Source organism: Rousettus aegyptiacus, unplaced genomic scaffold (assembly GCF_014176215.1).
Source record: "Rousettus aegyptiacus isolate mRouAeg1 unplaced genomic scaffold, mRouAeg1.p scaffold_m13_p_1, whole genome shotgun sequence".
NCBI classification, from domain to species: Eukaryota; Metazoa; Chordata; class Mammalia; order Chiroptera; family Pteropodidae; genus Rousettus; species Rousettus aegyptiacus.
In genome coordinates, this window is record NW_023416284.1 from 48,900,670 (window position 1) to 48,918,825 (window position 18,156).

Sequence of the window (18,156 nt, forward strand, 5' to 3'; positions counted from 1 at the left end):
AATAACCTTACTAAGAATCAAGAGACATAGGTTCTAGTCCGGGCTGTGACAGAAAATTTTCATTTAACCATCTTTAGGTATAAAGGATAAGTACAAAAATATTCATCCTGCCTACTTCATGAGGAAGATGTAAAAAATAAGCTGACTCTTAAATTCTGAGTGAGGTTAAAGGACAATATCGAACAGCACAAACAACACTGATATACTTCTGCTTTACCTGACGGGGAGATGTGCCGCCAAGAAATGGAAGGCTCTGGTTTCCCAGTGGCCAAACAAGTAAGAGTGACATTGGTTCCTTCATTGATGGTCATATCACTTGAGATGTCATATATCTTCGGAGGAACTGAAATGGTAAAACATGCAGTGGTCAGAAAAAAATATAAAAAATTTTGTTGAACTATATATGATAACGCCATGACACCATGAAATAAAACTGTAGTGGTGAAATGTATTTATGGCCTATAATCATCACCCAAAGGTAAATTCTCTAGCTCCTTATGACTTTCCTAGAGTTTTTTTTTTTTTTAATTTGTTGGTTAGTTTTATTTTTCTCTAATTTTTAAATATTAAACATTTCAGAATCAATGGAATATTTAATAATAAAAAATTTTAAATATTGCTTAAATCGCATTTATATTGTGGATACTTTGAATTAAGTAAACTAGGATATAGCCAATCTGTTTTTTTCTATCCATGTATCTTCGCTATCATGATGATTTTTTGTTGAAATGATTAAATGAAAATGGAAATTTGGAATTAACTTAAAATAGCAGAGCAATTATGCCCACATGCTGATTTAAGAGTCCAATGAGATTAACAGGTATAGGATTGGGAGGTAAGATTTCAGTGTCCCAAAGGTATACTGGGCCTCAATTTTTTGTATGCCAAATAGTAAGTCTGAAGATTCTCAGCATTTATGTTCTAAGGAATACTGTATCTAAGGGCTACGAAAGTGTGTTTAGTAAGTTTTCTTGTCCTTATGTCTGGAAATCACTGGTTGAAACAGCTCTCTTCATTTAGAGATGTCTTAGAAACTCTGTTATACCCATTGTAAATCTCCAAGAGCGAAAAGGAAAATATTACATTTTGTTTGTTTATTTGTTGTTTGTTTTTCCTGTTGTATTAGACTGTGGAAAATTTTATCCCAAAGCATTTGGTGAAACTAGTGATCATGGAATACACTTTGGGAATGTTGGATAGGAAAATCCCTAAATTAATTTCCAGGATTAAAGTGTCCACATTCTCTCAAATACTAAATGGTCTCATTTAATCCTCAAATAACATGGATATGAATCCTGGGTGCTCTACTGGCTATTGTGTTATCTAGGACAAATTACTTAATATAGCTGAGTCTCAGTGTCATCATCTGAAAGCTGGAGATAATAGTAATTTTGACCACATAAAGCTGTCACGAGGATTAAATAAGTCAGTATATGCAAAATAACTTAGAACAGCACGTAGCATCAGTGTTAGATATTATTATTAGATGACTTAAAAGACACACGGCTCTTGCATTTAATTTTGGTACTGCTCTTCTCTCAGGCCTTTAAACTGTCCTTAGAACTTCATCACTTTGGTAGTGTATAGGATCAACCTGTGCCATAAGTTCTGGTTTATTACAAAAATATTATGGTATGCTGAAGTTGCGGGTCAAAGCTAAATACATGGAAATTAGATACCTCGATAATTAATAGAAAAAATATTTTACTGAAATCTTTTAAATTGTTAGATTCTCAGGGTTTCTTTATGCAAGAGATATTTTCACAGTTAAAAAAAAACACTAAAATCTGTCATAAGGATGAATTAAATTACCCATACTTTGAATATCATCTTTGATTTTATAACAGAATCATAACTCTGCTACAAGAAAATCTAGGATGATAATTACAAATACAAAGTATTTGATTATATGTAACTGTTGCTATGATTGAGGAAAAGGCTTATTCCTAAGTAATATACCATTGTAACTGTTTCTAAATGACATATTTTAATTGGCATTCAAAACATATTATCATTAAACTCTTCAGTGAGCTCTTCTCAGCCAAATAATAAAAAAAAAAATAAGAAATGAAAAACATTCCAAACAGAAGACTCTTTTTAGCTTAAATGAAACAGAACAGAAATATAGACATTAAAATATCAGAGAAAGATAATAGGGAAAAATGAATGACTTACTATTAGTGAATAGGAGAGTTAATGAAAATAGACTTATAGCATTAAACAAGAATCAGTTGGCCATGTGGATGTAGAATTGGTTTGATGTAGTAAACTATGAAATTTATGTGAGCATATGTGTGAATATACACACACAAACACATCCACACACAAATACGTTCATATCAATGACTGCTATTAAGAAAACAAAAGAAAAATTTGCATATTACTTTCCTTCTTTATGTAGAAGATAGCACACAGAGATTAGTCTAGCCTGGCTAGTTTATTTATATATTTCAAACATATAACAGGTTCAACTTTAGACAGAGAAATGATGGATAAGACTATGCAATTTTATACTCTCAATTACATTATTTTGTCAGTTCTATCTGATCTTAAAATAGTTTAGTTTAAGCAGTAAACATAAGTAGTAAATTAATATTAAGCACAATATTTGACTTCTCAGAGGAACAACCAAGTTTCCTAGCAATCACCTTAGGTTTGACATTTAACTATGGGAAAGTGTGTGGTGGAGGAAGAGTGTTGAATTTCAGGTGTGATATGTCATCTCAGTGATTGCGATTACCTCCTGGGGCCTCATATTTCAAGATCTGCTTCAAGGAAGCAACATCTGGAAAGAGGATGTTAGTAAGGGAACATCCCTTTGGCAAGGCTCTTCTCCGTAGAATGCATCACCTGTTGGCTGCAGGTACTGTGTGTAAAGAGAGCCAATGAAATCCTTTACGGGCACTGTAGCTTGTGAAGGCAAAAACAGGTGTTGCTTCGCTGAATATTCAAAGTCATTTCATATTCAGTTGAAGACTTCAAATTTTTACTGAGTATTATGAAAGAAATAATTCTGGACTCATAGGAAATACAAAAATTTCAAAGCATAATCCTTTTCCTCAAGGAACTTAAAATTAAAAGGAGACAGAGAGGTAACTAAGAGAACATATTTTCCACATCTCCCTTTACCATCTCACACAAGTAACAACACCTAGTAGGTATGCTTTCTAGTTTCAAATCAGCAAAGATTATTTTCATGTTGGTTTCTTTTAATGTGAACCATGTAGAACAGTTCACGCACTAAGCTATTTTGAGTGATGCTATTTATAATGAAGAAAAACTATTAAAACCCTCAATGTAGGACAACATAAATAAAGGTATTGTCAGCTCTGCCTTCAGAATAAGGTATGGTACTGGAAAAGGGTTTGGGATGATTCCAGGGAGCATTAGGCTAAGGGAAAATTGAAGAGAAAAGAGATGCTTCTATTCTGGGTGGCAGGAACATGGAAGAATGATCATGGCTCAGGAGTCTTAAGATCATCCAGTTCTGATAGCTGTTCCTGGGTTACTGTTTGTGTATGAATGATGCATGCATACAGGTGGGAAAGACTCTATTGAACACTTTGAATGACAAAGCAGTATGTCTTATGATATGTCCAATATTCTGTGCCCTTACATAGAAAAAAAGAAAAATGAGAGTTAAAATAATTTACTATTCCAGATATATATTCCTTTTTAATATACCTTATTTCAAACTTTCTCAAACTCATTTAGAAATTTAACTTAAATGATTTGTTTAAAAAAGGAGAAAATGTTTAATCAATTCAATAATTTTAAGTTACTAAATAACTATGGATTTTAATAAGTTTCATATTTCTGTGCATGTTATTTAAGTATTTATGACCTAGAGTAGGGTAATAAAGAAATAAGTTATTCATCTAAATGTAAACTTGTTTAATGTACAGGAAATAATTATTATAACATTATGATCACTGCCATCATCATCATCAAGATACCATAAAATAAAACAGTAAAGAAGTTCTAGATTTCACGCTAAATCACAGAATATCTCTCTCCTAATGGGGCTCTAATTGGGGATGTACAAGACTTTACAGCTGTGTTCATAATTACTTGTTGTATATCACCAGTTAAATAAATCGTAAACCACTGAGAGCTTTCTAAACAACTGAGGTCTGAAGTAGATTTAAAAGTTGTATTGGATGAAATGTTTGTTTGTTTTTCTAATTCCCCTATACATTTGAAGGAATCACTCTCAGTCACTCAAATTAATAACCTGCTTTGACTTTAATTATTCACAGGTCTCAAGTTCAAATGCTATTTAGTATCTCGTCCTTATCTTCTATTCGGTTGATTCCAATATGAAATGATGGTACATATTTAAATGTATCTATAGATTTTGATTCACTAAAGGTAATATGAATCTCTTGTTGGTTTCACTTTCACCAAAAAATGGTGCAGTCTGATTTGCCCCAGCTGCCTTCCCCCATGTGAGTCATCTATCTCAGCATCCTCAGGCAGAGTATGAAGCAGTATTAGCAAGGAAAATCTTAGAATATGTATCCAAAACAAATACTAATGATTTCCATGCAACCAACCATTTGATATTATCCCCTTCCATTTGCATTATAATGAACAATTGAGTTTTTGAAAGGATGCATGGTTTGCTTTTTTTGTTTGTTAAAATATATATGTCTTCTGAGTTATATAAATAAGGTTTTGTTTGTTTGTTTGTTTGTTTAATGAGTAGCATTCACATATTTAACTTAAATTTCTTTCAAGAACTTATCAAAACCATTAAAATTTGAGAAGTCAACACAACAGTTACTAATCTATACATCACAGGAATCATACAAGCGTAATCTTTTATTATATGAAGAATTTGTACAGATGATTCTCAGAAACAATAAAGAAAATAGAATTTATACCTAAACTTAGCTGCATGAGATGTGAGGTTAAGTCGCATATTACTGAGAACTCTTAAAGGATGAATTTGATGGGTATCTTAACTATTTGGATCTGTAAATTTATGCCGATTCACTAAAATCAATTAAATGCCCCATCAAGTTCTTAACTTGTAATAGTCCAAGAGACACTACAGATATCAAACCATTTGGAGGCCTTCTTTAGGCTGCCAGGGCTAAAAGTTGGATGGAGTATTTATTTCCTCTAAAATACATAACAATTATTTAATCATACACTCACAAGTTACAGAAAAATATCAGTTCAGCATTTATTGTAAACACAGTATTCTAGGCACAAAACCGACTGCTTCCTTAGGGTGTAAGAGCAGAGTTTTATAGGGAAGTACACTGAGTGTCCTGCCACTCGTTCTCTGAAGTTATAGGCTCGTTAACAAAAACTTTCAAAGGTTTTATCATATCTATTTGAATTATGCACGTAATCACTAGATCTGTTTCAAATATGTTCTCCAGACAAAGAAGAAATAAAAATAAAAGCAATTTTGTCTCTTTGGTGTCCTGCTTGACCAACCTCTCTCCACAGTGAATTCCTCCACCCTAAAATCTTGCCACAAAGAAGAAATACTAAAATGTGAATTGCAGAGTGAATGCTAAAAGGTTAAAATTTTATTTTAAAACTTGTCACTCATGGCACTGATCACTGTAAACTTGTCACTGTAAAACAAGATCGATTTTCCTGGGTGTGTGTCTTATTGAACTAACCACTTGAATCCACAACCCTCTGTCTCTTCTCACTCCTCTTATAGTTTCTTTGTTGTAGATAGTATTCTTTACAATGTCATTGTTATTGGTTTTTTTATTTCTTTACTTGTTTATTGCTTGTCCTTTCTTCATAGAACATAGGTGAAGTCCTTGGGTAGAAATACCGTTTGCTTTATTCAATAGCATATATATCATCAGAACCTAGAAATGAGCCTGACATATATGGGATATTCAACAAACATTTGTTTTATTTTTCTTTCATGTGCCAAACTAATATTTATTTGACTGCTTAAAGAAGATTTCTCATAGAATTTCATACCACTGTGAGGATGATACAATAAAAATTCTGTGAATTTGTAATATACTGAAAATGTAATTATAATGCCCTAGATCTCATGTGACTTTTTTTGAATAATTCTCTGAGTTTGGGGATTCAGTATTCCTTTTAACTCATTTAAAATAATGGTATTTTTCTATTCTATTGCCTACTAAAGTTTCTGCTGTGCAGGCTCAGTGAAATAATTGGACAATAATCATATAAATTTATTTTCAACAGAAGAGGCTGTCACATTATAGGCAGCAATGTGTGCAATGGTTATTTATTTATTTTATTCGAGAAGCTATGTAAATTTAGGGTCAAAAGAATTTGTACATATCCTCTAAGAGTAGGTACATATTATCTCTGCTTTTTTTCTATCTCTCCAAAGACTTGGAGTCTGGTTTAGTTTGAACAAACTATATCTCTGAAGATTTTTCTAACTGCTTGAGTCAACAAGCTAGACAAAACTATAAATCTTGGAAGAATTGGCTTTTTTTATACTCCCACATCTGGAAATGGCTGGCAATATCAAAAGAACAGTCTTTCTTTCCTTAGGCTGGCTCTTCCCTTTTCAGTCTTGGGCAGCCCTCAGAAAGTGAAAGCAGATCCACGTCACATGACAAATCTCCTGGAAAAGGTGCTGTTCTCAAACTGAGAGAAGAAATTGTTTCGTGATTTTTTTTTCTTTTCTAAATTGGCTTGCTTGTGGGTGCTTGATGGTTTCCTGGCCTGCATCTAACTAGCAATGTTGTTTTCTCCAGCTCATAGACTATAACTGACTTTTTATAGTTTATGACATTTCAGAGATTTCTATGGCTTCTCTCATTCCATCACTCAGATAGTGATAGGTGGAAAAAAATACCAAGCATGACTTATAAATGCAAACTTGCCTGATTTGTGAATTACCTACTGATGGAATATGCCAGAATCACTTTTGAGGGCAAAGAACATATTTAAGAAAAATGTATCTTTCAGATTTTGTTTCAAACTTTGAATCATGATGCTTAGTGGTTTTCCATTTTTAGAAAACCTATATACACATATTTCTCAATCCACTGTGTCCTCCAGGGTGTTAGCGATATCAAGGAAAAAACAGACAATGACCTATTTTAATTCATCCATCCGTCCGTCCATGCATCCATGCATCCATGCATCCATCCATCCATGCATCCATCCATCCATCCATCCATCCATCCATCCATCCATCCAAATATTTACTGAGCACCAACTTGATTAGGCAGACTAATCTTAAGGAGTCTATGTCTAACGAGTTAATTATAATATGAAGTTATAAGTCCTACAAAGTGGATTTTGTAACTATAAGGTGTTTTGGGAACACAGAGTAGTAAATCTAACTCTGTCAATGGAGTCAGAATTGGAGAGAATATTGATATGAGATAAGGCTTTATAAAACAGATGGCATTTGAGTGAAATTTGATCATTAAAAACATAGTCCTCTGTACCTAGATAATCATCAGGATAATCTGATGACGTTTTTTGTTTGTTTGTTTTTTGTTTTTGTTTTTGTTTTTGCTTTATCCTAGAAGAGGGCTAACTCACGACAGTTTAGACAAATAGGTGTGGAAGGAACTCCAAAATCTACTACACATTTGGAAACTGATTACAAGACACCAGAAAGACCTCTGCATAAACTTCTCTTTTCCATTTATTTAAAATCTCCACTCTAATTAAAAAATCCTCCCTACCATCCTTAGAGTGGTTATTTGCCTTCAATGGCTTAATATTAAAATGTAACTACTCCTAGAAGAGTTGATGTTTAATAGTTTGCATGTATTTCATACTTCCTGACAGCAGCATAGTGGGTGTGAAGAGGGCTCTATACTGAAGGTAAAAAGGTATCGTGGAAAACTTTTCCTCACCTTGTTATTTTCCCATGGGAAAATCCAGAATTGGTTTTGTGTAACAGTGAGCAAGACAATAAGCAATTGAGAGAATAAAGTAAGCATCTAAGAGGGATAAACCCCAGAGGATATAGAGTTATAGAAACAATCAAAGTGGAAATAGCTTCCCTCTCTCTTTCCCTTCTCTCCATTTTAGCTCGACTATCTGACACATCAAGTGGCGTGAGAGAAAGTAATTCCTAAATTTTAATAGAGATTTTCTCATTGAAAGAAGGCACAGTCTAGGTAGATTTTCAGTGACAAATACACACACATACACGTGTATATATATATATTAAATGTAATGAGGATACTGGTTTAGAAAGGCCAGGTTTTGGCAGTTTAACATTTATTGATTTTAAAAATTTTGATTGAAGGCAACTTTTCACCTACTATATAACTATTTTGAAGGCAAAATGTAATATTGTTATACAAGAGTTTCAATATTTGACTGCAATTTTTTTTTTTATTTTTGCTTTATTTTGGCTAGAGGATCAATAGCTAGCCTCTACACATGAGTGTTTATACACCAGAGTTCAAATCCCTGCTGTACCTCAGGCTAGTTTCAGTTCCACTTACTTGGATGGTTCAAAGATATAAAATACTGCTGAAAATCAAGACCATAATAGCAGCTACCCCCTCAGGCAGCAGCAGCAGCAGCAGCAGCAGGAAGGCTAGAGCACACTTAGCCTGTTGTATATCACAGGGAATCTGCAATGCCTGCTTAATTCACACTTTTCTCTAGTAGAAAATAGTTACAAAATACATAGGAAGACTACCATGACTTAAATACCTTAGAGCACACAAATACAGGTGTCCATACCTGGCAAGGCAGAATTCTTAAGGAACTAACTCGATATTTTTAAAACCTACATTGATGGTAATATTTTATTAAGAATTAATAATGAGCTGTTTTTCCTGGAAACGATTTGGCAGTATACTTAAAAAAAAAAAAAATCCAACCAAATAAGTCAATGATTTCTCCTTACAGGAATTTATCTTGAGGAAAGCAAGAACCTTCTTTCAGCATAGACACTATTCCCATAAACCTGGGAGCCAGCTCCACTGTTCTGTTTAGAAATGTGCCAGAAAGCATCCTCTGGAATGGCCTGGGTGAACTTTTCTTGCCTCATCCTTGGCAGTGAACTATTCTCCACATAAACCAGAGGAAACAGCCCAGCTGTGTCATGCCAGAATCCAGCTACCTTCTTTGCAAAACATTTCCTATAGTTAAAAGTTTGCTTTAGCATTTTTTAAAAAGCATGGGACAGTCCAATGTCTGCCCTTGGACTCATAGAATTATAATGTAACACCTGGATCCTGCGTTCGTGAGGTAAGTTTGTTTCAGTTCAATGTGAGTTCTCCTTGATAGTCTCAGGTTCCTATAAATGTGTTTTAGCAGATTTTTATATTTAAAGGCTGCCACACTGCCTTTTGTACTTGCAGAGATAATGCATCATCACAGCATATTCAGAAAAATAATGCCTTCTCTAAAGTACTCTGTTTTCTTTATTGTTTAAATATAATATTTATTTTCCTAATTATGAAGGTGGTACACACCTATTGAAAAGAACTTGGAAAAATATGCAAAGAATGAGGAAGGAAACTCAAAAGCAGGTTGAAACATCTAAAAAGGTCTTTTGTCAGGTTAAAAACAAATGGGTACTGGTAATTTCATGTGATTTAAGTTAATATAATTCCACCTTTCACAGAGAATAACTATTAATGATTTTATACATTTATTTTCAATATTTTGAAGTATGTATTTTTCCATAGATCCCAGAGATTTCTGTGCAGCCCAACAAGTTCATGAAAGAATGATGCTTAATCCTTGGCTAAAAATAAAGTGTCCCTTTAAGAGATATACCCTCTAGAAACTGAGCTAGTAGGTAGTAAGAGAAGGTTTCAAAATAGGGCACTGTAGTTTTCTTTGTTTTCTCAGTGGAAACATGTTTAACAAAAGGATACCTGCAGCAAAGGTTAATATTTGTTAGATATTGCTATATATAATATAGTAAGAGCTTAATGAATTTTATTTTGTTGGCAGGGCTGGGGTCTATCATGGGGCAGAATTCTATATACATAGTCCTCAAGTTCTTCCACTCACACACTTGTTTCTTTGTTAGCTGGCTTATATGGCAGTTTTATAGCATGGCCCCACATTCTTTAAGACTTCCCCCATAGTGAATGATGTCTTTTTACTCTTCCTGCCCCATCCTCAGCTGGATTTGAGTAGGTTCCTGGATGCTTCAAATAATAGTGTTGACAAGTAAAGCTATGTGAGTTCCAAGACTGAATCAAAATGTCACTTGTCATCTGTCTTGTTTTCTGAGAACGCTGACTCTTGGAGACCTGAGTTGCCATGTAATTAGCCTATCCACCACGGAGCCACCATGCTGGAGAGAACATTTGGAGGCACCATTTGTGTACTCCAAGTTTTTTATTTACATGAAGAAGTTCTGAGACAACAGGAGCTAAAAGAAAACCTAGGAAGCACCCCAACTCTTCTAGGGCCTGACATTTCAAATAATCCCCGTGAAACTCCAAATACTGTCTATATTACAGTCTTCTGAGTAAAACACATAATTACACTTCTTTAAAATCACCAATTTGGGGCCTAGTCTGCAAAAGAATAATGAAAGTGGAGGACTTATACTAACTGACTTTAAGACTTATTATTATAAAGGTACGAAAGGGAGAGTGTAGCATTGGCATCGAGCTAGAAAATGGAACAAAACAGAAACTCCAAACCTAGATGAGGAAACTTCCATTGGGGATCAAAGCCCTGATTACTTAGGTTAAAACTAAGATATCTAATGTAATGTATAGGTAACACAAATGAGTAATATAGGTGAAGGGAAAATATGTATATATTCCTTATGAGTGATAGGGCCTGGTGAAGAGCACCAGTCTAAAGAGGGCAGATACCACTGATAATTTCCACTTAGGAAATAAATGTCAAGGTGGACCATTCTTTAAGATGTAAATCTTCCCTTTTTTTTTTGTACCATATAAACTCATCTAGATATCTGTGATTTGCCCAGGCACCAACCCAAATGGTACCATTATGGGAATTAGAAAAATTTGAAGACACTTGATCACTGTACTGGGAAATTGTCAAAATATGGAAATCTACATGGTCTGTGAAAGTAAACGGTACTCATAGATTTATGTGTTTACAAAATCCTCACCATATGCTGCAACTCTCCACGGTCTGGATTCAGTCATGAAGTCAAAATCTTGCCATGTCTGCCTTACATCTTGGCAAGCCCTCAGTCTGTTCACTTGCCTTGGAAAACCCAAGGAATCCATTTTTCATATACATTGCTTTGTTTCTCATCAAAGCTATACATTTTTACACTAATGTGTGCTTGTTCACTTATCACGAAATAACCATGATTAGAACACCAGAGTGACTGGAGTCCTGCCTTAGGAAATATTCTGCGAATGGCTTTATTTAGAAATTCGGATAGCAAAACCATAATTCACATTAATATTCTACTCCCTCCAAAATAATTATCATCTACTTTTCTTAAATCATTATGTTCTTTTATCTACTTTTCTCAAAGAGAATGCTTTATTTATGTTTTCTGAATGTTACAACCAAATATTATCGTTCAACTACATGCCAGATCTCAGTAGAATCCTCTGGTTACATGCACAGATCTCTCTAAAATTGGGTTAAAAAGGAATTGACCATGTTGCTGGCCCTAGGTTATTAGTCACAGTGGCCTAAGTGCATTCTCTTATAATTTAATATCAAAGAAATTGCTTTTATGGTATTAACTATATTATATTCAAAATTATATAAATTATTGAACTACTATTCCTACTGCCAAGATGTAAGATGGTTCACGTGGAAAAAGTTGCATTTTAAATTATTCATTGGAAAAAAGAGCCAGTCTCTTGCCAGAAATTGTTTTATATGAGGGCTAGCTTCTGGGACTCACATTTAATTATGAATCACAAAAACTCTGAAAATTTCAGATACTCATAATTTTTTTGGATTTGAATAAGAGGTTTATCTTTTTAACTCATTGATTTCGATCAAGTAGGTTCAATATCATAAATTGTCTTGTATCTAAGTGTTATTCTAATGAGCATTTTCATTAATAGGAGAAATATTCATTGGTAATTCCTTGTAAATCATGATAAAATGATATAGAAGATTCATATAAACCTACTGAAATTTGGTGACTTACATGTATTTGCACATACATAAATTATGCATGTACATATGTATGAACATATACATATATGCATATTTGTTACATAGTTGACATATATTGGATATGTGTGTATTGTGTGTGTGTATCTTGTAACATCATTGTATTCCTTTGTTAATATTGGAATGTGGTAATAAAGGGGCAAATGTAATTATAGGAAGGTTAATCTCAAAAGATGTCTCTATACAAATTTATATATTTATCACTTGCTATGTACCAGGGGCAATGATAGGTGTTAGTGATTTGAAACTAATAAAATAGGATCACTTCTTTCCAGTAGCATATATACTATGGGAGGAAACAAACACTGAAATGAATTTAAAATATTATTATACAAAGTTATATAAGAGATAAATACATAAAATACTATGTAAATCTAAAGGGAAATCAACCCATATGAAGATGAAAGGATGGTGAAGAAGATACAAAGATAATTTCTGGAATAAGATGTAACTATCTAAATGGAGAAGTGCATTTCAAATAGAGTGACATGTGTTAAGGAATAGAGTTGAGAAAGAAACATCAGGACCCATTTGTAGACCGTCTATTCATCCCTGTGGTTGCAATGGTTGATTGAACTACTTTGGATGATCACAGCTAAAATTATTTCTTCTGTTCTCTTTTAAGTAATGAACAAATTTATTTTTTTCCACCTATATCTGGAAAACATATAAATGCAGAAACTATTTTATATAAATCCCTAAGTAATTTGGGGGATCATACTTAGTATGCAATAAGTGCTCAGACTGTGTTGAAGAAATTGTTCATCAGTTCTTAATTTTCCTAATTTGGAGAGTTAGTCTTTAACACAGTCATTAAAAAGTCATTCTTCCTCATATCAATTACTACATTCTGAGTAACAAAAATATTTTGCCATTCCTCCCTTTTGAATTAAAAAAGAAAAAAAAACATTGTAAGTAAACTACTTTCTAGAGCATCATTAAGAGACATTAGTTTAACCCCACCCCACCCCCTCACCAATCACCGCCTAGCAATTTAACTGTTATCAGCTGAGCAGCCACTAAATGCCCTGCACAGGCTGGAGGCAGGGGTATACAAAATGAGTATGACACCTTACTGCTCTTAAGAAGGTGCTATCTTAAGAATTGCAAGTCCGGTACACACCCACTCATCAATACATACACACACTAATAGCACTCAAAACAGAAACATTACTCTTCTCTCTGCTATGGAAAAGACAGTTTTCACCTCTGTCAAGAAAACGAACTTTCCTACATCTGTGGGGTTTGCATACAGATTGCATTTTGTAATCAAGAAGAGAATGTTACCTTTTTAGAATTAGAACAGTTGTATTCGCCAGTTGCAAATACAGTTGACTCTTAAACAACACTAGTTTGAACTGCACGGTCCACTTATGCTCAGATTTTTTTTTTTCCTTCAATAAATGAGTGGGACCTTTGTATCCATGGGTTTCGCATCCACAGATTCAACCAACTGCAGATCGAAAACATTATTTTCACAACTGCGGATGAAAGCACTGTTTTCTATCTGTGGGTGGTTGAATGCCCAGATGCAAAGTGCCAAATGTATAGTAGGAACTTAAATGAGGTTTTGGACCATATGGGTCCATTCATGGGTCAACTGCACATACAAAGCCACTTGGTAGGTCTGACTCTGAACAATACAGGTACCAAATTCCAACCAAATGTCAAAATTATAATCTGTTCTTTAAATTTACCCCATCTGAGGTCTACTCTTTTCTTGACTGAAAGTGACTCATCAACATTCCACTCTGTGCTCTTTACTTTTGTGGTATCTTTTTGGTACCAGAGGACTTCACATAAACTGACTCCAAGCAGTGATTCCTTCAGGGACAGTTTGTAAACTTAGAAACATAAGAATACTGTTACTTAGCTCACCAACTACATAAAAGAGGTGATTAGGCATTTCAAGCAGGGAAGAGAAGCACTCCTAACCACTGTCAGCCCAAAGGTAGACCTAGACCAGCTGTTCCCACATGGGACTTCTCAGGGTCAATGATGGGTGGGTCAATGAAAGAGATTCCAAGTGGCTGCCTGTGGATGAGGCAGCTCACGCTGAATAAAATGATGATAATAGTAACTTGCATTTAAAAAAAACTAGTTTATTATAACTTCTTCAAGGTACTAGGTGTAGAGCATATTCTCATATCCCAATTGAAAAGTATCATGTATTTTTATTTTTGCTTTCTAGATAATATCATATTATATTTCTAAGAACTTGAAAATGCAGTCAAGACTGAAAAATATATTCCCTTGAGCACGTGTGTTCTCTAACTACCTGTCCTACCTGTGGAACTTTCTTGTTTTGAATACTCCAATCTCACCATTTGGCAAAAACCTCAAAAAATAAGCCAAATCCTCTCTTCTTTCTGAAAGTTAGAACACTCATGTAATCTACCTGATAAACATTAGTTCTTTATTGTTCTATATTTTTGCCTATACCTAATTATTCATTCTCTTATCACATGTACTAATGTACTGAAAGGGTAGAAGGCATATCTAATATTTGGTTTAAGAGTTGAGAGAAATAAAGGGCAAGGCTTAGTAATGTCAAAATAACAAAATATACCTTTTGGGGAAGTTAACTAGTTTAGTAGATAAAAAGAATTCTACGAACGTACTGAGTGTATAAAAATTTTAGGAGTCATTGACAGTTGTTAATGGTAGTTTAAGCAACAAAATAGAGAAGTGTGGACAAGGAACTCACACAGCCAGGAAAAATCCTGTATAGTTAAGCTACTACAACCTGTGTTGGTGGGTGGATTCATGTCAGTATGAAGAGACAATGTTAGAGATGTGACAGAGGAATCTGTGTTTGGCCCTATCTTTTCCTCAGTATTAAACAATATGACTGGAGCCATGTTTATTGGTAAAATCATATCAGGGATCATGCATTACATTATGGTCATTATAATGTAAGAGTGAAATACTGATATGTTATTTTACAATTAGAGGTCAAAACAGTCAACTGCCAAGACACAATACCATGTAAAGACACAACCAGAGGAGCTAGGGATGTTTACATAAAGATAAGAAATATAAGAAATGATTTTTGGATTGATTTATGGATTTATTCTAGGTTGTTCTAACGAACAGAATTGTAGATTCCAGGTTATTATAATGAAGTACTCTAATAAGAAGTGTCCTCACAATGAAAAAATTATTTTATAAGAATGTAAGCTCCCTGTCATCAAAGGATTCTCAGAATATGGAAAACCAGTAGAATTAGAGGGAGAAATTACTACACTGAGTGGATGCTTCGGTCAGATATGCTCTTAGGATTTTTCAAGCGTTGTGTCCTTTGACTTTTTGCTGCACTATATACTGGTATGTGAGGAAGGAAATCTGAGTAAAACACCATAAAAACATTACAGGGTCTGGGTAAATGGTTATTTACTAAGTCCTCTCTGGGTGATTAAAGCATAATATTCCCCAAAAAGTTCTTGTTGATTCTTGGAATGGAAAAGATGTTTAATTAATATCTTTGGGGGCTGGGGGTGGGGGGGGGACTATTCTTTGATGTCTGAAAACTCTATTGGCCAATTTTATATTTGACTTTCCCAACATAATATAAATATGATATCAAATGTTTATACCTATGCAAATTTTTATGAGTTTGTGTGCATTATAGTAGTCACAGTGTATGCATTCAGATCAATGTGTTAGTATAAGCAAATGGAAATGTGTTTCTCAGTTGATGAGTAACATAAGAGCCCTTCTCATCCTATTTCACCAAACACCTAAACCCACACACTTTCTGCCCTGGTTTTCCTTTTGTTCCACACTTATCTCTGAATTGCTTTTAATCTTTAGAAATGGATGACCACCTGCCTTTCAAACATATTGCAAAAACAGCAGTGACTATGGTTCATTTTTGCTAGCCAGTTATTTTATTGAAAAAAACATGTACCAAATGACAGCAGAATCACCAGCTGATGAGAAGATTTATTATGTATATAACATTGCTCTTTTGGTAGGGAGTCAGCAGAACCGTGCTAGGATTGTAACATCAAACTGTTTTTATCAGGCTGGGAGCTGAAACACACAAATGGTACCTTAAGGAACTGAGCTGTGTGCTTGCTACTGAATGGTACTTTTTTTTTAAGAGGGAATAAACAGAATTCATAGGGAAAAAATAATTTTTTATGGTAGAGAAATATAATCTGTTCCTTTTTGGGTACAGTAAGAATGTTAATTGATCACCAAATTTATTTCCTATTTATGACTAGCTAGATTCTGTTTCCCGGAATATCTTGCAGTTACTTATGACTAAATTTTAAACAATGGAATCAGAGCAGATATAATGTATGCAACTTCTAGTTTTGCCCACAAAAACCTTTCCTTTCATGATCCTTTCTGTTATTTCCCCCTACACGGCTATGCATGTAGCCTTAGAAATTAAAAATCATATGTTAAAGATGACAAAAATATAAAATAGAGAACTGGTTTCTAGACAATGTAGCCTGCCTATAAGGTACAGCTGATTTAGATGTCCTATTAGCAAAAAGGAAATAATATGCCCAGTTTTATAGAAGAGGTCTACCAATATTTAAGGAAGCAATCTCTATGTTTTATAACACACTCAAAAGATTAAATAAGCAAAATATTAAGAAATAGTTGTTAGAACCCATTCTTGAAAATAAAAAAAGGAAAACATCACCAATTCATTTTATAAAATTAGTATTATATGATATTAAATATGGACAAGGACTGTCTAAGAAAAGTAATTTCACTTAAGCACAAAGAAAAATTTTAATTATAATATTGAATCCATCAAGTGAATCTAGCAATGTATATAAAAAAAAAATTCTAATTCCAGGACTGAGGATATTAACAATTCATAAACTTAATACTCCACAGAAACAGATTCAAGGAGAAATGTATTTCATATCTATATGTATGATCATGCCAATAGATTTAGAGAAAGTATTACATAAGAAAAAAAACACTATAATTTATAACAGAAAAGTTGCAAACTAGGAAAAGAAAGTCTCTTTCATAATGTCACTAAGAGATCCTACCAAATATTCCCAATTGTTATTATCTTTAATTGTGAAGATAATGATCTATTTTATTAAAACTAAAACAAGGTTAGGAAGCCCATTTTCACTGCTTCTGTTTTACATTTTATTGGAGTTCTGACCAGTTCAGTAAAAAAAAAAAAAAAAAGATAAAGAAAGAAGTTAGAAGTGTAAGTATTGGGGGAGGGGGGTGAGGATCCAAAAGAGCCATCAATCATACATAATATAATTACCTTTATAGAATATTCATGAAAAGTTATATACTTTTGAAATTAATAAAATTGATAAGAATTTAGCTGGACTACAAAAAAGTTGTTGATTTTTCCCACAAATCTACAAATTTGTTAGTTACATTAAAACTTTCATTTTCATTCACAGAATTCAGCAAGATTAACCTAGTATTGATATTGAACAGTAAAGGACAAAGATTAGCCAAGACAACCTTGATTAAGAGAAAGAAATAGAAGAATTTATCCTATCATACTCAAGAAAAATTAGAAAACTCTAATGGAAAAATAGAAACCAGACTGGAACTGATAGGCACAAAACACATACCATGCCCAGAACAAACACACACAGCTTTTGATGGTGAAATATTACAAATAAGAAGAATATACAATTCAATTAATGATGATAGGAAAATTGGCTACCTTAGAAAAAATATAAAAGTGGATTCTGACCTCACATCAGACACAGAAATAACTTGTATGTATTTTAAAAGGCTAAATATTAAAATAAAAATATTTAAATATATAAAATATATAAAATAACTTTATTATATTGAAGTAGGAAAGGAGTAAGACATAAAACATACACCATAATGAACAAAATCAATAAATGTGATGATATACAATTTAAAACATATATACGTATACCTGTGAGATATCACAAAGTGAAGCAGCAGATTTATAGGAGGTATTTATAATACATGTAAATAAACAAAAAAGATTAATATATTGAATATATAAAGAATCTCAACAAGTTGATAAGTTAAAAAAAAGAACAGGCTAATAAAAATAGATAAAGGATAAGAATAGGAATTCAC

At 33.4% G+C, this 18,156-nt stretch overlaps 1 protein-coding gene across 1 annotated transcript in view; it reads right to left on the bottom strand.

Annotated features, from left to right (window-relative positions):
* The window catches only part of NEGR1 (neuronal growth regulator 1), a 755,370-nt gene that overhangs the window by 323,513 nt on the left and 413,701 nt on the right, over positions 1-18,156 (bottom strand). The window contains exon 3 of the mRNA XM_036235247.1: positions 218-343. Within this exon, the coding sequence (XP_036091140.1) occupies positions 218-343 (126 nt within the window). The remainder of the gene's footprint in view (positions 1-217; positions 344-18,156) is intronic.